Raw genomic sequence first — 23,691 nt, forward strand, 5'->3', positions numbered from 1 at the left:
TGCAGTAACCTTTGACGTGGCACCTTATCAAATGCCTCTTGGAAATTCAATGAGTTCGGGCATATTAGTAAAGAATCAAGTTCGTTTCCGGTTCATGGACAGTCTTTGATAGACTTACAGATATAAATAAATAACTGAGTGGTTAAATAATATTGCATTTCTAAGTAATGAACTGTTTTAGGTAAATCTGGATGAATGACTATACCACAGGAATGTGGAGCCCAGATAATAATGCAGAATAGAATGTTGACTATCTTTTAAATTAATGTAGAGTGAGAGGAGAGAATCCCACCATAATTATAGATAAGTAATTGAAAAATGGTAGTTAAGGAAAAGTAATTGGAAATAAATTTAGGGATTATTAACAAAAACTATAAAGGGTAGCACAGTGGTTAGCACTGCTGCTTCACAGATCCAGGATTCCCAGCTCAGGTCACTGTCTGTGTGGAGTTTGCACATTCTCCTCGTGTCTGCGTGGATTTCCTCCCACAGTCCAAAGATGTGCAGGTTAGGTTGATTGGCCATGCTAAAATTGCCCCTTAGTGTCCTGAGATGCGTAGGTTAGAGGGATTAGCGGGTAAAATATGTAGGGATATGGGGGTAGGGCCTGGACGGGATTGTGGTCGGTGCAGACTCGATGGGCCTAATGGCCTCTTTCTGTACTGTAGGGTTTCTATGATTCTAAAGCTGTGCCTCATTCTGGAATCTAGAGAATTCAGAATTTACTCAAGTACTGAATTTGGAAGCATATGTGGAAGTAAGTTTGGTTTTAAGGATGTGGGATATGCAATGCTCAGCACAGAATAATTTGAAAGGTGATTCCAGCAGATGGGAAGAAGTGAAAATCTGACAAACTAACCAATAGTGTAAGCTAATAAAGATGGCAGCAGCTAATACAATGAGAAGCATACGCAAAGACATTAATTTACTTTAATTTTAGTATAGGCTTGTTCCTTAACACAAAGTACAATGGGTCATTAGGAGGAACATGTATCTATCCCTGGCTCTTGTATGCTTAATATAATAACACCAGATATAATTGTCAGGACAGAAATACAGAATTTTACAAAGGCAACTTCAAAAAAATGTGCTAAAAAATACGTCAGAGGTTTTGGGGATGCAAAGGCAGCTCTAACATGAACAAAACGTTGGTCACAACTAGAGTATTACATGCAGTTCTGGTCACATTATAGGAAGGATGTGACTGCACTGGAGAGTGTGCAGAGGAGATTGACCAGGATACTGCCTGAGCTGGAGGGCCTGAGCTGTGAGAAAAGATTGCATAGACTGGGGCTGTTTTCCTTGGAGTTGCAAAGGCTGAGAGGGGACATGATAGAGGTATATAAGATTATGAGGGGCATAGCTAGGAGATAGAAAGACACTTTTTCATTAGGAAAGGGGTCAATAGCCAGGGGGATAGAATTAAGGTAACATGGAAAAGGCGAAGAACGAAGTGGAGGAGAAACCTTTTCACCTCGAGGGTGGTGGGAATCTAGAGCTCTCTGCCTAAAAGGGTGGTCTTGTAATATTTAAGAAGTATTTAGATATTCATTAGTGCTGCCTTAACCTCCAAGGCTATGGGCCAAGCATTGGAAAATGGGATTAGTGTAGTCAGATCTTTGTTGATTGGCTTGGACATGATGGGCCAAATGGCCTCCTTCTGTGCTGTAAAAAATCTATGTATCTATGTATGCAGTGCACAATTTGATGCAGCTTCAAACAGCACATGTGGGTATTCGAAAAGGTGCAGAGAAGAAATGATCCAAACAATGGAGAAATATTACAGAAAGCCAAAAATGCTTTACAAATACATATAATGGAAAACAGTCACAACAGGTAGAGGGTGAGACAGGGGACTTGATAATGGGGAACAAGGAAATGGCAGAGACTTTGAACAAGTATTTTGTGTTTATTTTCATTGTAGAGAATACAAAAAGTATCCCAAGACTAGTAGAAAAGCAGGGGACAAAAGGGAGAGGAACACGAAGTTAAAAAGTACTGGGAAAACAAATGGAACCAAAGGCTGTCAAGTCCTCTGAACCCGATGGCCTGCACCCCAGAATCCTAAAAGTGTTGTGGAACAAATGGATGCACTTGTTATAAAATTCCATAGATTCCAGAAAGGCCCCAAAATGAAGTAGCATTACTCAAGAAAGGAGGGAGCAGAAAGCTGGAAATTATAAGGCAGTTAGTCACTGAGAAAATGCTAGTACCTATTATTAAGGAGATAATAGCAGGACAGGTAGAATAGCAGAATTCAATTGGGCAATGTCTGAAAAAAGTTTTGTGAAAGGGAATTAGTTTTAGAGAAATTTGTTAGAGTAGGCTTGACAAGTCAATTGGCCTACTCCTTCTAGTTTGATGATGTAACAAGCAGGGTGGGTAAAGGGGAATTAGTAAATACTGGCCGGAGTCTTACCACTGTTCACGCCGGTGGGATTTTCCCATTCCGCTGCAGTGAATGGCAGGTAAGCTCACACCATACTGTATTTGAATCTCTAAAAGGCTTTCAATAAGGTACCACATGAATGGTTACTGTGTACGATGGAAAGCCCATGGTGATGGGGGTTATATTTTAGCATGGGGAGCTGATGGCTAACAAGAAACAGAGTTAGGATAAATGAGGTTCGTAAACTAGTGAGTGGTATGCTGGAACTTCAATTATTTATGATCCTTATTAATGACTTGGATGAAGGGACAAACTATTGTAGCTAAACATAGAAACTAGCAGGAGTAGGCCAATTGACTTGTCAAGCCTGCTCTGCCATTCAGTATGATTATCACTGATCATCGAATTCAATTCCACCTTTCCGCCATATCCTTTGATCCCTTTTGCCCCAAAAGCTATATTTAACTCCTTAAAAACATACAATGTTTTAACCTCAACTGCTCCCTGTGGTAGTGAATTCTCTGGGTGAAGACATTTCTCTTCATCCCAGTCCTCAAAGGTTTATCCCTTATCCTTAGACTATGATCCCTGGTTCTTGACTTCCCCACCATTGGGAACATCCTTTCTGCACCTACACTCTCGAGTTCTGTTAAGAGTTTGAGGTGTTTATGAGTTCCCCTCATTCATCTGAACTCCAACGAATATAATCCTAACCAACTCAATCTTTCCTCATACATCAGTCCCACCATTCTCGAAATCAGTCTAGCAAATCTTCACTGCATTCCCTCCATAGCAAGAATGTCGTTCCTCAGATATGGAGACCAAAACTGCACACAACTTTCCAGGTGCTGTCTCACCATAGCCCTGAATAACTGCAGCAAGACATCCGTGCTCCTGTACGCGAATCCTGTCCTCATGAAGGCCAATATACCACTTGCCTTCTTTACCACCTGTTGCACCTACATTCATACCTTCAGTGGCTAGTGTACAAGGACACCCAGGTCTCATTTTGCAGAATCCCCCTCACAATTTATATTCAGATAATAATCTGCCTTCCTGCTTTTATTATCAAACTGCATAATCTCACATTTATCCACATTATACTGTATCTGCCATGCATTTGTTGGCCTTCAATATCAATTTCCTCAACACCTTTTTCTCTACTGATACTGATTATCTTCAGTTCCTCACCCTCACTAAACCCCACTTCCCCAATTTTTCAGTTACGTTATTTGTGACCTCCTTTGAGAAGACAGAACCAAAGTATTTATTTAGTTCGTCAGCTATTTCTTTGTTTCCCATTATAAATTCCCGTTTTTGACTGTGTAAAACTTACATTTGTGTTCACCAATCCTTTTTTTTTCACATACCTATAGAAGCTGTTAAATTCAGTTTTCATGTTCCCTGCAAGCTTACTCTCGTACTCTATTTCCCTCTTATTATCAGTCCCTTTGTCCTCCTTTGTTGTATTCTAAATTGCACCAAATTTGCACCAAATCCTCAAGTCTGTTGTTTTTTTTCTGGCCAATTTGTGTCTCTCCTCCTTGGATCTAATGCTTTCTCTATTATCCTGTGTAAGCCATGGTGTCATCAATTCACGTCACATGAAATAATAACATTCTTTTAGTTTTTCTGATTGCTTATTACATACTGCCAACCAGGAAAAGGCCCATTTGTGCCAACTCTGTTTCCTGTTAGCTACTTCTACCCATGCCAATATGTTACCCCCTACATAATGAAACTTTTATTTTACGTAATAAACTTTGATGCGACACCTTATCAAATGGCTTCTGGAAATCTAAGTAGAATGCCAGTTCCCCTTTATCCACAGCACGTGACTCCTTCAGAGAACTCCACTAAATTGATGAACATGATTGCCTTTTCACAAAACCATGTTGACTCTGCCTGATTGCCTCCAAATTTTCCAAGTGCCCCACTATAACACCTTTAATAATGGCATCTTACACTTTCCTTATGACCGATGTTTGAACCACTGGCCTGTCGTTTCCTGCTTCCTGTCTCTCCCCTTTTCAAATACATTTGCTATCTTCTAATCTAATTGAACCTTCCTTGAATCTAGGGAAGTTTGGAAGCTTAAAACCAATACATCAACTATCTCATTAGCCACTTCTTTTAAGACCTTAGAGTGAACTCCACCCAGACCCGGTAATTTGTCAGCCTGCCGCAGACTGAATAATTTGCTTAGAAACATAGAAAAACTACAGCACAAAACAGGCCCTTCTGCCCCACAAGTTGTGCCGAACATATCCCTACCTATAACCCTCCATCCTATTAAGCCCCATGTACTCATCCAGGAGTCTCTTAAAAGACCCTATTGAGTTTGCCTCCACCATGACTGACAGCAACCGATTCTATTCGCCCACCACCCTGTGTGTGAAAAACTTCCCCCTAACATTTCTCCTGTACCGACCCCCCAGCACCTTAAACCTGTGTCCTCTCGTAGCAGACATTTCCACCCTGGGAAAAAGCCTCTGAGAGTCCACCCGATCTATACCTCTCAACATCTTATATACCTCTATTAAGTCTCCTCTCATCCTACGTCTCTCCAAGGAGAAAAGACCGAGCTCCCTCAGCCTATCCTCATAAGGCATGCCACTCAATCCAGGCAACATCCTTGTAAATCTCCTCTGCACCCTTTCAATCTTTTCCACATCCTTCCTGTAATGAGGCGACCAGAACTGAGCACATTACGCCACGTGGGGTCTGACAAGGTATGTTATATAGCTGCATCATTATCCCCGGACTCCTAAACTCAATCCCGTGACTGATAAAGGCCAGCACACCATACGCCTTCTTAACCACCTCCTCCACCTGCGGGGCCGATTTTAGAGTCCTATGGACCCGGACCCCAAGGTCCTTCTGATCCTCTACAGTACTAAGAGTCTTTCCCTTTATATTATACGCCTTCACCCCATTTGACCTGCCAAAATGGACCACTACACATTTATCTGGGTTGAAGTCCACCTGCCACTTCTCCGCCCAGTCTTGCATCCTATCGATGTCCCTCTGTAACTTCTGACATCCCTCCAGACTATCCACAACCCCACCAACCTTCATGTCGTCGGCAAACTTACCAACCCATCCCTCCACTTCCTCATCCAGGTCACTTAATACTACATCTATGGTGATTGTAATTTTCCTGATGTACAGCTATTTCTGGGATGTTACTTCTGTCCTCCATAGTGAAGACTGATGCAAAATACCTGCCGTAGCCATGTTTTCCATTATCAATTCCACTGATGCACTATCGGGCCAACACTCAATTTATTAATTCTTCTTATTTAAATATCAACAGATGTTCGCACAATTGGTCTTTACATTATTAGCTAACTTGCTCTTGTACTTAGTTTTTCCCTCATCAATATTTTTGTCATTCTTTGATATTTTTTATATTCTGCCCAAACTTCTGATCTGCGATTCGTGTTTGCGCAAATATATGCCTTTTCTTTAAGTTTAATATGGTCTTTAACTTTTTTAGTTAATCGCAAATGGTGGTCTTGGGATTTTTCTTTCTCATTGGAATATGTTTATTCTGTATCTTCTGAAATATCACTTTGAATGTCTGCAACTAAACATCTGTTGACCTTAAGCACACTTTCCAGTTCACTCTGCTTTGATGGGCTCATAATTGCCCTTATTTAAGTTCAAAAGACAAGTTATCAATAAGAACTGAAACCTCACTGCTTGCTTTCTTGCCATCAAACTGCCTGTAAAATTCAATCATATTGTGAACATTCTTATCTCGGGATGCCTTCACCGTGAGGTTATTAATTCATCCTATATTGTGCATAATACCAGGTCTAGTTGACTCCAAAACGTGCTGTTCTAAGAAACTATCCTGAAAATATTGTGAATTCCTCATCTGTGCTATCTTTGTCAATCTGATTTTTCCAATCTATATGTAGATTAAAATCTCCCATGATTAATGCCATACCTTTCCGACAAGCTCCAATTATCGCCTTTATACTTTGTCACAGAATAATAGAAGGATCATAGAAACCCTACAGTGCAGAAGGAGGCCATTCGGCCCATTGACACTGCACTGACAACAATCCCACCCAGGCTCTATATCCGTAACCCCACATATTTACCCAGCTAATCCCCCTAACACTAAGAGGCAATTTATCATAGCCAATCCACCTAACCTGAACATCCTTGGAGTGTGGGAAGAAACTGGAGCACTGGGAAGAAACCCATGCAGACATGGGGACAATGTGTGGAGTTTGCACAGTCACCCGAGGCCGGAATTGAACCTGGGTCCCTGGCGCTGTGAAGCAGCAGTGCTAACCACCGTGCCACCCCCTAACCTACTGCATTGTTACAATTAAGGGGCCTGTGCACCATCCCAACAAGTAACTTCTGTCTTTATAATTTCTTATCTCAATCTATGCAGCTTCCAGGTTTCCTGAACTTAGGTCATCCTTCTTTAATGTGCTAATACCATCATTAATTAACATAGCCATCTCTTCACCTTTTCTAAACTTCGTATCCTTCCCAAATGTCACATACAAATGTCAATATTGAGGTCCTAGTCTGTCATCCTGTAGCCATGTCTCTGTAAGAGCTATTATATCATACTTATTTACTTGTGATTTCAGAGCTGACGAAGGCTAAACCAGACTTGAAACGTTGCCTCTATTCTCTCTCCACAGATGCTGTCAGACTTTGAGATTTTCTAGTATTTCCTGTTTTTGTTTCAGATTCTAGCATCCGTAGTAATTTGCTTTATCAATAAGAACTGAAACCTCACTGCTTGCTTTCTTGCCTGCTTATGTGAAAGGCTTTGCTCACAGTAGTAAGGCTGAGAACTTAAGTTCTGTAAATTGGATTCCCACTTTGGAACTCTGATTTGACAGCCTGGGTGTCACATTTACTGTGTTACTTGGACCTCAGATGAGGCCCAAGATGAGTAGCAGCATTAACAGTGCAAAGGAGGAATGTCAGGAGCAGCTGCAGCCTGGTTCTCACAGGTTTGTAGCTCACAGGAGGGGATGAGCAAAGATGCAACTTAGTACTAATAAAATGTATACAGGCAGAAAATCTGCTTTCTTGATATGCTGAAGTTCCGATGTTAGAGGAGGTTCAAGGTGTTACTTCAGGAGGCGGCAGATATTTTCAGCCAACTGGAACAGCACACTTGGTGAATTATCAGTCACCATTGGCCTCAACAACTTTAATTCTAGATTCTTGCAGGATTCTTCGCAGGATCTTGCAACCTGTGCCTCAAAAATACACAGTCAGAGCCGACACAATTCTGTCAACTCTGCCACCAGGTCTATGAGCAGGTGCCCAGATAAATGCAGAGTGTAATTTCATAGAAATCATAGAAACCCTACAGTGCAGAAAGAGGCCATTCGGCCCATCGAGTCTGCACCGACCACAATCCCACCCAGGCCCTATCCCCTATTTACTGGACATATGGGAAATATATATTATTTTTGTTTTACTTAATATAAAACTTTACTGTCACTGAATGGCTTCCTGTAAAATGGTAAAAGCTAGCAACAAATTCAAACACAGCAAGTCCTACAATGTAAAATCAGAGCAATTACAATATCACCTCAGCTCCATGCTCACTTTCCAAAGCAAAATGGTGCATTTATGCATAATCATCAGTTGTCAATGGTGTCTCTTCTCTTTCAACATCAGTGGCTGTGACACTTTTTAAAAAAACCATTTGGCCATATTTCTCCCTATGTTAGGAATGTGTAATGTCATGAAATGCTCTCCCAGAACATGCAAAGAACAATGTATCTTTCAAAAACAATAATTAAATATTTGGTAGTGGTGAATATGTTGAATCTGGGCTAAGTAACTAATCTCCTTAAGCAATAACCACAAGATTAGTTTTACAATAGATCAGATTTATAATCTTTTGGATCTGTTGAAGTACATCTGTCACTGGACTATTAGGAGCTGTATTGAACACTTGAATGAAGAACAATTTAGTCTAGAAAGTAGTTTATTAACAGAAAACTTCTTAAACAACTATTTTGCTCACCAAGTAGTTCCCAAAGACCACATATCAGAAATGAAATGCTCAATCTGCTAACTTTGTTTCAGTACACAATGCAGATTGAAAATTGTGGATTCAGTACCAATCCTGAAACCATCATACAGGCTAACCAAGTACCCTAAAGGAGCACTATCAAAAGTGCTGCCTTTCAGATGTGATGCCAAACCGAGGTCCTGTCTGCCATCTCAGCTGCATGTAAAAGATCCCATGGTACTATTAAAGAAGAGGAGGGAGTTCCCAATGTGACTTCATTGATAATTGCCCTCAACTAAGATCATAAACATTTATCATTTATTACAATGTTGTTCATGAACCTTGCTGTGTACAAATTAGCTGCCAAATTTTCTACGTTAAAATACTGACTGTACTTCAAAGGTATTTCATTGACTGCAAAGCACTTTTGGATGTTCTGTGGTTCTGAAACATGGGATATAAATGTAATTTTTTTTCTTTTATCTGGTTGACATTTACTGTTTTTCTGTGGCAACTCCCAAAATTTTTTGTAATCTTTTAAAATATTTTTCTTCCTTTACAGACTGAAAGCATCTGCTTTCCCGCTTTGGATTCCAGCTCTGCCGAAAAGAAATAGAAACGGAAAGGCGAAAAGCATACTAGGGCATGGTGGCACAGTGGTTAGCACTGCTGCCTCACAGTGCCAGAGACTCGGGTTCAATTCCAGCTTTGGGTGGGTGTCTGTGTAGAGTTTGCACGTTTTCCCCGTGTCTGCGTGGATTTCCTCCGGATGCTCCGGTTTGTTCCCACAGTAGAAAGATGTGCAGATTAGGTGGATTGCCATGCTAAATTGCCCCTAATGTCCCAAGATGTGTAGGTTAGGGGGATTAACAAAGTAAATACATGGAGTTACAGGAATAGGGCATGGGTAAGATGTTCTGTCAAGAGTCAATACAGACTTGATGGGCTGAATTGGCCTCCTTTTGCACGATAGGGATTCTAATTTAACGGATTTGGTGCACACATCTATACCTGCACAAAGTATGATGCTCTCTCACCTGATTTTTAGCAAATTGTGAGCTTTCTCCTCTGACTGTTCAGAGACGGTGAGGAGTTCCTGCAGATGAGCCATGGCCCTCTCTACAGCTGGATGAGGCACCAATCCTACTCCAGAATCAATCAGTCGTCTCATTTCATCCAAATTGAATGAAGCAGGTGCAGAGTAAGCCAGCTGCACTTCTTCCAGCCACCGCGCTTGTTCTAGACGCTCTTGAAGATGCTGCAGCTGTGGTAATTCTATGGTAAACCCAAAACTGAGATCCATCAATTGTTGTAGTTCAAAAGTACTGGGTACTTCATCAGAGAGAGCCTTCTCAGAACGCTGCTGAAAATCTTCTACAGAATTTAAAAGGTCCTGAGAAGAGATGACAACATAATATAAACAAATTCATTTCATAGCTGGCAAAACAAAAATGACTATTTTCACAAAACATTCATTATATTTGTATGGTACGTACTTTAATATTCATGCAAAAGTTGCAAATGCAAAAAATATTAAAATTATTTTTCACTTTTCTACTAAAATATTCAAGGAACTCCAGCAGCTACACAAACCTTTAATAAGGGAGCCTGGACAATTGTGCAAGGTAGGTCATAGAGCTGTTTAACAAATGCTTGAAGCTCTGCAGCAGTCAGCCGGTTTTGGTACTTCCCTCCACCAGGACGGTATCTGAAACATAATAAATATCACAACAGCCACTCTCCCAGGACAATTACTGCACAAGAACATACATCCAATCTTCTGTTCTTAAGGAATATATCATTAGTTTTGTTGGAATAAAATTGCTATAAGTATGATATTTTCAGACTACAAGATTTAATTGGAGCACAACCACACTCATCCTTTCGAATATTTTTTTCCATTAAAGATACCGTACAACATCAAAAAGCTGACCTGATTGCTGGTATGTTAAACTAAACCATCATTCTCACAATTGTTCCTGGCACCTGCATACATTCACCCAGAGAGAGGAAGTACTCGAAGGGTTGGAATCCTTGAAAGTTGATTAAGTCCCCAGGGCCAGATGCACTGTTTCCGAGGCTGCTGAAGGAGGTCAGGGAGGAGATGGCAGATGTTCTGAGGATAATTTTCCAATCCTCACTAGACACAGGGGAGGTACCAGAGGACTGGAGAAATGCAAATATAGTTCCATTGTTTAAAAAAGGATCGAAGGAAATGCCAAACAATTATTGGCCAGTTATTCTTACATTGGTGGTGGGCAAATTGGTAGAATCAATCCTGAGAGATAGGATTAACTGTCACATAGAAAGACACGGGCTTGACAAGGTTGGTCAGCATGAATTTATTAAAGGATGGTCTTGCCTCACAAACTTGATTGAATTATTTGAGAAAGTGACAAGGTTTGATGAAGATAGTGCAGCGGATGTTGAGTACATTAATTTTGGCAAGGCGTTTGACAAGGTCCCACATGGCAGATTGGTCAAAAAAAGTAAAAGCTTATGGGATACAGAGTAATGTGGCAAATTGGGTCAAAAGTTGGCTTAGTGATAGGAAATAAAGTATAACGGTCGATGGATTCCCTTGCGAATGGAAAGTTGTTTAAGTGGCGTTCCACAGGTCTCGGTGTTGGGGCCCTTGCTTTTTGTGTTATAGATGAACAATTTGGGCGTGAACGTGGGGATCACGATTGGAAAATTTGCAGGCAATACAAAGATTGGCTGAGTACTGGATAGTGTAGAGGATAGCTATAATCTATAAAATGATATTGATAGGTTGGTGGAGTGAGTGGTAAAGTAGCAAACGGATTTTTTTAACACCGGGAAGTGAGGTCATGCATTTAGGGCAGTCAAACAGTTAAGGGAATAGACAATAAATGGGAATAAATTAAGAAGGGTAGATGGAGCAAGGTATCTTGACATACAAGTACACAGGTCTCTCAAGGCAGCAGTTCAAATAGACAAGGTTATAGAGAAGGCATATGGAATTCTCTCCTTCACTGGCTGAGCTATAGAATATAAAAGGACATCATGTTGGAATTGTATAAAACACTGGTGAGGCTAAACTGGAGTAGTTCTGGTCACCATATTACATGAAGGATGTAACTGTAGATTGAACCAGGGCAGGACTTACTCAGTTAATGGTAGGACGTTGGGGAGAGTTACAGAACAAAGAGATCTAGGGGTACATGTTCATAGCTCCTTGAAAGTGGAGTCGCAGGTGGACAGAGTGGTGAAGAAGGCATTCGGCATGCTTGGTTTCATCAGTCAGAACATTGAATACAGGAGTTGAGATGTCTTGCTGAAGTTGTACAAGACATTGGTAAGGCCACACTCGGAATACTGTGTGCAATTCTGGTCACCCTATTATAGGAAGGATATTAAACTAGAAAAGAGTGCAGAAAAGATTTACTAGGATGCTACAGGGACCTGATGGATTGAGTTATGAGAGGCTGGATAGACTGGGACTTTTTTCTCTGGAGCGTAGGAGACTGAGGTGTGATCTTATAGAGGTCTTTAAAATAACGAGGGGCATAGATCAGCTAGATAGTCAATATCTTTTCCCAAAAGTAGGGGAGTCTAAAACTAGAGGGCATAGGTTTAAGGTGAGAGGAGAGAGATACAAAAGTGTCCAGAGAGGCAATTTTTTCAGAGGCTGGTGAGTGTCTGGAACAAGCTGCCAGAGGTAGTAGTAGAGGCGGGTACAATTTTGTCTTTTAAAAAGCATTTAGATAGTTACATGTGTACGATGGATACAGAGGGATATGGGCCAAATGCGGGCAATTGGGATTAGCTTAGGGATTTTTTTTTTTAAAAACGGGCGGCATGGACAGGCCAAAAGGCCTGTTTCCAGGCTGTAAACCTGCATGACTCTATGCTCTGGAGAGAGTGCAGAGGTTTACAAGGGCTAGAAAAGTGTAGCTATGATGAGGTGTTGGATAGGTTGGGGTCATTTTCCTTGTAACAAAGAAGGCTGAGGGGACTTGACAGAGGTGCACAAAATTATGAGGGGAAGAGATAGAGTGGACATGATAAAATGGTTTCACTTAGTGGAGAATTCTAGAACCAGGGGGCATAGATTTAAGATAAGTGGTAGTAGGTGCAGAGGGGTCATGAGGAAGAACTTTTTTTTTTTACACAGAGGGAATTGGGTGTCTGGAATTCGCTGCCCGAGTTGGTGTTGGAGGCAGAGACCCTAAACTATTTTTAAAAGTACCTGGATCTGCAGCTTAAGCGACAGTGTTATGGACCAGGTGCAGTAAGGGGAGATTAGAAATGGCACTTGGATGTCCTTGTGCTGGCATGGACAAGATGGACTAAATGGCCTCCTTCTGTGCTGTAACTTTTCTATGGTAGTGTGGTACTCCTCCAGTACATTTCCTCTACTTTTTTTCAAAGATCAGATTGCATTTCTACTTGGAAGGCTGGGTCATAAAACAAAGTATTCAGAAGTAATAAGAACCAGGTTATTTCTAAGAAAAACGTTGATGAAAAAGTTAGCGATTTTGAAAAGAGACATATCTTGTGGAACAAAGGAGAAACTGCTGGGATCTAGGAGATGATCAGCCTCACTACAATTCAAAACACGCATATTAAAAAAAAACAAGTGGAATTGAAATATTGCATGATGTGCAGAAAACACGAAAATCCTGGATCTCCTGACCTCAGGGGCTGAGGCTTGCATTAAATGACAACATAAAAATGGCAGCTCCAAAATTTAATACGTATTCTGATGGGATATAAAGAGAATTTCAAAGATGACAGAATTGTGAAGCGGCTTAGGGATAGAATTGCAAACAGCTAAAGAAACAACCTACAGTAACAAGATGAAAGGCAATGGCAAATGGTATTTATGACAGTGAGCATGATAATCTTTGTTGCAGAGGATACCAGGAGCCAGTGCAGGTCAAAGATGGGTGACTACTCATTTATGGGATGCGTACATTACTGAATAGGCCAGCATTTATGACTCATCCCTAACTTCCCCTGAGAAGATGATGGTGAGCTGCCTTCTTGAACTGCTGCAGTCCATGTAGAATATAAAAGCAGGGATGTCTTGATGCACCTGTACAGGGCATTGGTGAGGCCGCAGCTGGAATACTGTGTGCAGTATTGGTCCCCTTATATGAGGAAGGATATATTGGCATTGGAGGGAGTGCAGAGAAGGTTCACCAGGTTGATGCCGGAGATGAGGGGTTTGGATTATGAGGAGAGGCTGAGGAGATTGGGTTTGTACTCGTTGGAGTTTAGAAGGATGAGGGGGGATTTTATGGAGACTTATAAGATAATGCGGGGGCTGGATAGGGTGGAGGCGGAGAGATTCTTTCCACTTAGTAAGGAAGTTAAAACTAGAGGACACAGCCTCAAAATAAAGGGGGGTCGGTTTAAGACAGAGTTGAGGAGGAACTTCTTCTCCCAGAGGGTGGTGAATCTCTGGAATTCTCTGCCCACTGAGGTGGTGGAGGCTACCTCGCTGAATATGTTTAAAGCGCGGATGGATGGATTCCTGATCGGTAAGGGAATTAAGGGTTATGGGGATCAGGCGGGTAAGTGGTACTGATCCACGTCAGATCAGCCATGATCTTATTGAATGGCGGGGCAGGCTCGAGGGGGTAGATGGCCTACTCCTGCTCCTATTTCTTATGTTCTTATGTAGTGTTGGTACACCTACAGCGCTAGGGAATGACTTCCAGGATTTTGACCCAGTGACAGTGAAGGAATGGATATATTTCCAAGTCAGGATAGTGAGTGATGTGGAGGCAAATATCCAGGTGGTGGTGTTCCTAGGTGTCTGCTGCCCTTGTCCTTCTAGATGGTTGGAAGGGTATGGGAGGTGCTGTCAAAGAAGTTTGGTGAGTTCTTGCAGTGCAACTTGTAAATGGTGCCACTGTTCATCGGTGGTAGATTGTTTGTGGAAGGGATGCCAATCAAGCGGGCTGCTATGTCCCAAGTGGCTTTCAGCATCTTGAGTATGGCTGGAGCTGCACTCACCCCAGACAAGTGGAAGATATTCACTCACACTCCTGACTTGTGCCTTGTAGATGGCTTTGGGAGTCAGGAAGTGAGTTACTCGCTGCAGGATTCTTAGCCTCTGACCTGCTCTTGTAACACATTATTTACATGACCAGTCCAGTTCAATTCCTGGTCAATGGTAATCCCAAAGATATTGATTGTAGGTTTCAACGATGGTAATACCATGAATGTCATTACGCAATGGTTAGATTCTCTCTTGTTGGAGGTGGTTCATGCACAATAGAACATGGACGGTACTTAAGACTAGGGTATGGATTAGTATTAAGTGATTCAAAAACCAGAGGAATATTTCTGAATATTAAGTTTAAAATTGCAATCATCTTTTACACAGGAACGTAGAACACAGGAAGAGTCGGCCCTTTGAGCCTCCTTCACATTATGACTATGGTTGATCATCCAACTCAGTAGCCTGTTGCACTTTCCCCCATCTTCTTTGATCCCTTTAGCCCCAAGAGTTATATGTAACTCCTCCTTGAAAACATGCAATGTTTTGACCTCAACTACTTTCTGTGGTAGTGAATTCCACAACCACTCTGGGTGAAGAAATTTCTCCTCATCTTTGTCCTAAATGGTCGACCCTATATCCTCAGACTGTGACCCTTGGTTCTGGATTCCCCTGCCATCAGGAACATCCTTCCTGCATCGACCCATGTCTAGTCAGGTTAGAATTTTATAGGTTTCTATGAGATCCCCCCTCATTCTTCTCAACTCCAGCGAAAATAATTCTAATCAACTCGATCGCTCCTCATACGTCAGTCCTGCCATCCCAAGAATCAGTCTGGTAAACCTTCGCTGCACTCCCCCCATAGCAAGAACATCCTTCCTCAGATAAGGAGACCAAAACTATCTAACCTATACATATTTGGACACTAAGGGGCAATTTAGCATGGCCAATCCATCTAACCTACACATCTTTGAACTGAGAGAGGAAACCCACAAAGACATGGGGAGAACGTGCAAGTTCCACACAGACAGTCAGTCACCCAAGGCTGGAATCGAACCCAGGTCCCCGACACTTTGAGGCAGCAGCGCTAACCACTGTTCCACCGATATGCAGATTATTGTGGCAAGTTTTAGACCCAAATGTCTTCCCAACTTTAATACTTTTGCACTTAGTGGCTCACAGATGGTGTCCAGGAAAATATTTACTCAAGAAAAGAATTTCACCAGTAAATGCTTTAAGTTGCAATGTCCTGTTAGCTCAACTTTGGGCTGAATCCAATCAAGGTAGCTGGGATAAAAGTCAGCATCTTATTCCAGACTGATTCTTCTAAATTCCACTGAGTACAGACCGAACCTACTCAATCTCTCCTCATGAAAAGCGAGCATGCAAATTCAGCAGACAATTGGGTGGCAAATGAAATATTGGCCTTTATTTCCAAGGGAATGAAGCATAAAAATAGGGAAGTCTTGTTAAAACGAAACAAGGCCTCATCTGGAAAACTGTGAAAAGTTTTGATTCCCTCATTTAAGGAAAGATATAGTGGCATTAAAGGCAATCCAGAGAAGGTTCACTAGGTTTATCCCAGCTTTGGATGAATTTTTTTCATGAGGACAGGTTGAGTAGGTTCTGTCTGTACTCATAGGAGTTTAGAAGAATGAGAGGTGAACTTATTGAGACATATTGGATTCTCAGGGACTTGACAGGGTAGATGGCGAGAGGATGGTTCCGTTTGTGGGAGTGTCAGGACCAGAGGACATAATATCAGAGTAAGTGGTCACCCATTTAAGACACTGACAAGGAGGAATTTATTCTCTGAGGATAGTGAATCTGTGGAATTCCTTACTGCAGAGGGATGTAGCGGCTGGGTTGTTAAGTATGTTCAAGGCTGAAATAGATAAGAGTTTTAATCACTAAGGGAATCAAGGGTTACGGGGATAGGTGAGAATGTGGAGTTGAGGATTATATCAGATCTGCCATTGAATGGTGGAGCAGACTTGGTGGGCCAAATAGCCTAACTCAGCTACTACATCTTATGGTTTATGTAAAAATCTTTCCCAATCAGGTCTGCTCATCCCTTAATATGTGCCAAACATTTTACACACCTGGTTTGTCGTTTATTATTGAGCAGTTGCTGGGCAACAGAGGCACACTTTTCTGCCTCAACAATGGTTTCCTTCAACTGTTTCAATAAATCATTTCCTGGAATTTTTTTCTTCTCTGCTTCCTCCACCATTGATTTGAAATCTGAGAGACCTGATGAGATGGAAATGATAAAGTCAATTGTAAGAAAAAGACAACTCTTCCCTTTTAAAAACAAAGGGATAATAATTTATGTTTTGCAAGTGAGAAAAAAAAATTCTCCTTTCAGGAAAGGCCCTGTGTTCATTGGTTATCAATATGTTCAGAAGTGATCCATGTAAAAAAAAAAATCACAAGAAGCACTGTACCTCAACCAGCTCAAATGCAAAAATTACTTCAGATATTTCAAATGACTGCTGTAAGTAACTTTTTTGTTTCAACCTGAAATATTTCAAACTCTTGAGCCTGTGCAGAACGTTCATGTTAGCTTTTGTAAGCAACAATCCTGAAAACAATGTATATGCAACAATGAACTGATAATAAAACCTTTATCCCATTCTAACTTTCACATCTTGAGGTCAACCCACCAAAATACTTTTTATTGTACATGCAGACAAAGAACAAAGAACAATACAGCACAGGAACAGGTCCTTCGGCCCTCCAAGCCCGCGCCGCTACCTGGTCCAAACTAGACCATTCTTTTGTATCCCTCCATTCCCACTCCGTTCATGTGGCTATCTAGATAAGTCTTAAACGTTCCCCGTGTGTCCGCCTTCACCACCTTGCCCGGCAGCGCATTCCAGGCCCCCACCACCCTCTGTGTAAAATACGTCCTTCTGATATCTGTGTTAAACCTCCCCCCCCTCACCTTGAACCTATGACCCCTCGTGAACGTCACCACCGACCTGGGAAAAAGCTTCCCACCGTTCACCCTATGCCTTTCATAATTTTATACACCTCTATTAGGTCAGATTCGGTTTAGTTTAGACTTAGTTTTATCAATGCTGTAGGTCTCCTGTTTCAGCTTTTCATGAAGTTGTGCACTTTTGCTCCGTAGGGTGGAGATTTTCTATCCAACTTGGAACTAAATAACCAAGTAATTAGCTATGGTTCTGTAGTTTGAGGAGTTAGGTAGAAAGTAAAAAATCAGGACCTCTAGGGTTGTAATCTCAGGATTACTCCGTGTCATGTGCCAGTGAGGCGAGGAATAGGAAGATAGTGCAGCTCAACACGTGGCTAAACAGCTGGTGTAGTAGGGGGGGTTTCAGATATCTAGACCATTGGGGTCTCTTCCGGGGCAGGTGGGACCTGTACAAGGAGGACGGGTTGCATATAAACTGGAAGGCCATAAATATTCTGGCCGGGAGATTTTCTAGTGTCACACGGGACGATTCAAACTAGTTTGGTAGGGGGGTAGGAACAAAAGCAAGGTGATTTAACTGAAGGGGAACCAGAGAGTAGGGCCAGTAAGACTCAGAGGAAGAGCAGGTAGGGTGTGGTTGCTAATCAAAGAGGATCTGGTGGACTGAAGTGCATTTGTTTCAATGCGAGAAGTGTAACAGGTAAGGCAGATGAACTTAGAGCTTTGATTAGTACTTAGAACTACGATGTTGTTGCTATTACAGAGACTTGGTTAAGGGAAGGACAGGATTGGCAGCTTAACATTCCAGGATACAGATATTTCAGGCGGGATAGAGGGGGATGTAAAAGGGGTGGGGGAGTTGCACTACTGGTTAAGGTGAATATCACAGCTGCACTGCGGGAGGACACCTCAGAGGGCCCATACAGCGAGGCAATATGGCTAGAGCTCAGGAATAGGAAAGGTGTAGTCACAATGTTGGGGGTTTACGATAGGCCACCCAACTGCCAGCGGGAGATAGAGGAACAGAAATGTAGGCAGATTTTGGCAAGGTGTAAAAGTAACAGGGTTGTTGTGGTGGGTGATTTTAACTTCCCCTATATTGACTGGGACTCACTTAGTGCTAGGGGCAGAGTTTGTAAGGAGCATCCAGGAGGGCTTCTTGAAACAGTCCTACAAGGGAAGGGGCCATACTGGACCTGATATTGGGGAATGAGCCTGGCCAGGTGGTCAACATTTCGGAAAGGGAGCAGTTCGGAAACAGTGACCACAATTCAGTAAGCTTTAAGGTACTGATGGATAAAGATAAGTGTAGTCCTCAAGTTAAGGTGCTAAAGGGGGGAAGGCTAATTACATCAATATTAGGCAGGAACTGAAGAATGTAGATTGGGGGCAGATGTTTGAGGGCAAATCAACATCTGGCATGTGGGAGGCTTTAAAGTGCAAGTTGATAGGGATTCAGGACCAGCACATTCCTGTAAGGATGAACATAGAACATAGAACATAGAACATTACAGCGCAGAACAGGCCCTTCGGCCCACGATGTTGCACCGACCAGTTAAAAAAAAACTGTGACCCTCCAACCTAAACCAATTTCTTTTCGTCCATGAACCTATCTACGGATCTCTTAAACGCCCCCAAACTAGGCGCATTTACTACTGATGCTGGCAGGGCATTCCAATCCCTCACCACCCTCTGGGTAAAGAACCTACCCCTGACATCGGTTCTATAACTACCCCCCCTCAATTTAAAGCCATGCCCCCTCGTGCTGGATTTCTCCATCAGAGGAAAAAGGCTATCACTATCCACCCTATCTAAACCTCTAATCATCTTATATGTTTCAATAAGATCCCCTCTTAGCCGCCGCCTTTCCAGCGAAAACAATCCCAAATCCCTCAGCCTCTCCTCATAGGATCTCCCCTCCATACCAGGCAACATCCTGGTAAACCTCCTCTGCACCCTCTCCAAAGCCTCCACATCCTTCCTGTAATGTGGGGACCAGAACTGCACACAGTACTCCAAGTGCGGCCGCACCAGAGTTGTGTACAGTTGCAACATAACGCTACGACTCCTAAATTCAATCCCCCTACCAATAAACGCCAAGACACCATATGCCTTCTTAACAACCTTATCTACTTGATTCCCAACTTTCAGGGATCTATGCACACATACACCTAGATCCCTCTGCTCCTCCACACTATTCAAAGTCCTCCCGTTAGCCCTATACTCAACACATCTGTTATTCCTACCAAAGTGAATTACCTCACACTTCTCCGCATTAAACTCCATCCGCCACCTCTCGGCCCAACTTTGCAACCTGTCTAAGTCTTCCTGCAAACTACGACACCCTTCCTCACTGTCTACCACACCACCGACTTTGGTGTCATCAGCAAATTTGCTAATCCACCCAACTATACCCTCATCCAGATCATTAATAAATATTACAAACAGCAGTGGCCCCAAAACAGATCCCTGAGGTACACCACTTGTAACCGCACTCCATGATGAATATTTACTATCAACCACCACCCTCTGTTTCCTATCCGCTAGCCAATTCCTGATCCAGCAGTGGAAGGATAAGTATGGGAAGTTTTGGAAACCTTGGATAACAAGAGATATTGTGAGCCTAGTCAAAGAGAAAAAAAGCAAGCATTTGTCGAGGCGAGGAGACTGGGAACATATGAAGCAAGTGTGGAATACAGGGAAAGTAGTAAGAAACTTAAGCAGGAAGGAGGGGTCGCGAAAAATCATTGGCCAGCAGGATTAAGGAAAATCCCAAGGCTTTTTATGCATATACAAAGAGCATGAGGGTAGCAGGTAACCAGCAGGTAGCCAGGGAGAGGGTTGGCCCACTCAAGGAGAGGGTTGGCCCACTCAAGGACAGGGGAGGAAATCTATGCATGGAGCTAGAGGAAATGAGTGAGGTATTGAGTACTTTGCGTCAGTATTCACCAAAGAGAAGGACTTGGTGGATGATAAATATATAAAGAGCAAGAGGGTAGCCAGGGAGAGAGTTGGCCCACTCAAGGACAGGGGAGGGAATCTATGCATGGAGCCAGAGGAAATGGGCGAGGTATTAAATGAGCACTTTGTGTCAGTATTCACCAAAGAAAAGGATTTGGTGGATGATGAATCTGGGAAAGGATGTGTAGATAATTTGAGTCATGTTGAGATCAAAAAAGAGGTGTTATTGGGGTTCTTGAGGAACATTAAGGTAGACAAGTCCCCAGAGCCTGATGGGATATACCCCAGAATACTGAGAGAGAGAGACAAGGGAGGAAATTGCTGGGGTCTTGAGAGAAATCTTTGTATCCTCATTGGCTACAGGGGAGGTCCCAGAGGATTGGAGACCAGCCAATGTTGTTCCTTTGTTTAAGAAAGGTCACAAGAATAATCCAGGTAATTACAGGCCGGTGAGCCTTACGTCAGTGGTAGGGAAATTATTGGAGGGGATTCTTCGAGACACGATTTACTCCCACTTGGAAATAAGCGGACGTATTAGCGAGAGGCAACATGGTTTTGTGAAGGGGAGATCATGTCTCCCCTTGATCGAGTTTTGAGAGGCAGTGACGAAGATGATTGATGAGGGTAGAGCAGTGGATGTTGTCTACATGGATTTCAGCAAGGTCTTTGACAAGGTCCCTCATGGCAGACTGGTGCAGAAGGTGAATTCGCATGGGATCAGAGGTGAGCTGGCAAGCTGGATACAGAACTGGCTCGGTCATAGAAGACAGAGTGCAGCAGTGGAAGGGTGCGTTTCTGAATGGAGGGCTGTGACAAGTGGTGTTCCTCAGGGATCAGTGCTGGGACCTTTGCTGTTTGTAATATATATAAATGTTTTGGAGGAACATGTAGCAGGTTTGATTAGTAAGTTTGCGGATGACACAAAGATTGATGGATTTGCGGATAGCGAAGAGGACCATCAGTGGATACAGCATGAATAGAATAGAATAGAATCCCTACAGTACAGAAAGAGGCCATTCGGCCCATCGAGTCTGCACCAACCACACTCCCACCCCGGCCCTACCCCCATATCCCAACATACTTTACCCACTAATCCTTCGAACCTACGCATCTCAGGACACTAAGGGCAATTTTTCTTTTTAGCATGGCCAATCAACCTAACCTGCACCAACCACAATCCCACCCAGGCCCCACCCCGCAACCCCACACATCCACCCCGCCAATCAACCCGACACCAAGTGGCAACTTAGAATGGCCAATCACCCTAACCCACACATCTTTGGAGTGTGGGAGGAAACCGGAGCACCCGGAGGAAACCCACGCAGACACAAGGAGAATGTGTAAACTCCACACAGACAGTGACCCAAGCCGGGAATCGAACCCAGGTCCCTGGAGCTGTGAAGCACCAGGGCTAACCACTGTGCTACCCAGCACTGCTGCCTCACAGTGCCAGGGACCCAACTCTGGCCTCCGGTCACTGTCTGTGGGGGGATCTGTACCTTCTCCCAGTGTCTGCGTGGGTTTTCTCGGGTGCTCCGGTTTCCTCCCACACTCCAAAGATGTGTGGGTTAGGGTGATTGGCCATTCTAAGTTGCCACTTGGTGTCGGGTTGATTGGCGGGGTGGATGTGTGGGGTTGCGGGGTGGGGCCTGGGTGGGATTGTGGTTGGTGCAGACTCGGTGGGCCGAATGGCCTCCTACTGTACTGTAGGATTCTAAGCTAATCCCAATTGCCTGCATTTGGCCCCTATCCCTCTATACCCATCTTACCCATGTAACTGTCTAAATGCTTTTTAAAAGACAAAATTATACCCGCCTCTACTACTACCTCTGGCAGCTTGTTCCAGACACTCACCACCCTCTGTGTGAAAAAATTGCCCCTCTGGACCCTTTTGATCTCTCCCCTCTCACCTTAAACCTATGCCCTCTAGTTTTAGTGTCCCCTACCTTTGGGAAAAGATATTGACTATAAGATAGTCAATACCTTAGATATTGATGGGGGGGGTTAGTGGATTTGCGGATGACACTAGGGTCGGTGGAGTTGTAGACGGTGCGGAGGGAAGTGGCAGGTTACAGAGGGACGCAGATAGGTTGCAGAGCTGGGCTGAGGGGTGGCAAATGGAGTTTAATGCGGAGAAGTGCGAAGTGATTCACTTTGGAAGGAATAACAGGAATACAGAGTACTGGGCTAATGGTAAGATACTTGGTAGTGTGGATGAACAGAGGGATTTGGGTGTCCATGTGCATAGATCCCTGAAATTTGGCACCCAGGTTGATAGGGTTGTTAAGAAGGCGTACGGTGTGTTAGCTTTTATTGGTAGAGGGATTGAGTTTCGGAGCCAGGAGGTCATGTTGCAACTGTACAAAACTCTGGTGCGGCCGCATTTGGAGTATTGTGTCCAGTTCTGGTCGCCGCATTATAGGAAAGATGTGGAAGTGTTGGAAAGGGTGCAGAGGAGATTTACCCAGGATGTTGCCTGGTATGGTGGGAAGATCGTATGAGGAAAGGCTGAGTGACTTGAGGCTGTTTTCGTTAGAGAGAAGAAGGTTAAGAGGTGACTTAATAGAGGCATACAAGATGATCAGAGGATTAGATAGAGTGGATAGTGAGAGCCTTTTTCCTCGGATGGTGATGGCTAACACTAGGGGACATAGCTTTAAATTGAGGGGTGATAGATATAGGACAGATGTTAGAGGTAGGTTCTTTACTCAGAGAGTAGTAAGGGCGTGGAATGCCCTGCCTGCAGCAGTAGTGGACTCGTCAACATTAAGAGCATTCAAATGGTTATTGGATAAACAGGTGGATGACATTGGAATAGTGTAGGTCAGATGGGCTTTAGATTGGTTTCACTGGTCGGCACAACATCGAGGGCCGAAGGGCCTGTACTGCGCTGTAATGCTCTATGTTCTATGCCGCCCCACAGATCGAAATAGATCGGTTGGAGGTTTGGGCGGAGAGATGGCAGATGGAGTTTAATCTGGACAAATGTGAGGTAATACATTTCGGAAGGTCTAATACAGATAGGAAATATACAGTAAATGGCAGAACCCTTAAGAGTATTGATAGGCAGAGGGATCTGGGTGTACAGGAACACAGGTCACTGAAAGTGGCAATGCAAGTGGAGAAGGTAGTCATGTTTGCCTTCATCGGTTGGGGCATTAAGTTGCAACTTTATCGAACCTTAGTTAGGTCGACTTGGAACAATTATGGTTGCCACGCTACCAGAACGATGTGAGACTTTGGAGAGGGTACAGAAAGGATTTACCAGGATGTTGCCTGGCATAGAGGGCATTAGCTATGAGGAGAGGTTGGAGAAATTTGGTTTGTTCTCACTGGAACGACGGAGGTTGAGGGGAAACCTGATAGAAGTCTACAAGATTATGAGGGGCATGGACAAAGTGGATAGTCAGAAGCTT

At 43.1% G+C, this 23,691-nt stretch overlaps 1 protein-coding gene across 2 annotated transcripts in view; it reads right to left on the minus strand.

Moving 5' to 3' along the window:
• Window positions 1–23,691, minus strand: part of LOC144511903 (lysine-specific demethylase 5B-like) — a 371,069-nt gene that overhangs the window by 129,910 nt on the left and 217,468 nt on the right. For both annotated transcript variants that reach the window (XM_078242346.1, XM_078242347.1), the window contains exons 16-18: window positions 16,476–16,626; window positions 9,993–10,107; window positions 9,437–9,792 (exon numbers count right to left, since the gene is read on the minus strand). In XM_078242346.1, the coding sequence (XP_078098472.1) occupies window positions 9,437–9,792; window positions 9,993–10,107; window positions 16,476–16,626 (622 nt within the window). The remainder of the gene's footprint in view (window positions 1–9,436; window positions 9,793–9,992; window positions 10,108–16,475; window positions 16,627–23,691) is intronic.

The sequence above is a fragment of the Mustelus asterias genome, chromosome 25 (assembly GCF_964213995.1).
Source record: "Mustelus asterias chromosome 25, sMusAst1.hap1.1, whole genome shotgun sequence".
In the NCBI taxonomy this organism is placed as follows: domain Eukaryota; kingdom Metazoa; phylum Chordata; class Chondrichthyes; order Carcharhiniformes; family Triakidae; genus Mustelus; species Mustelus asterias.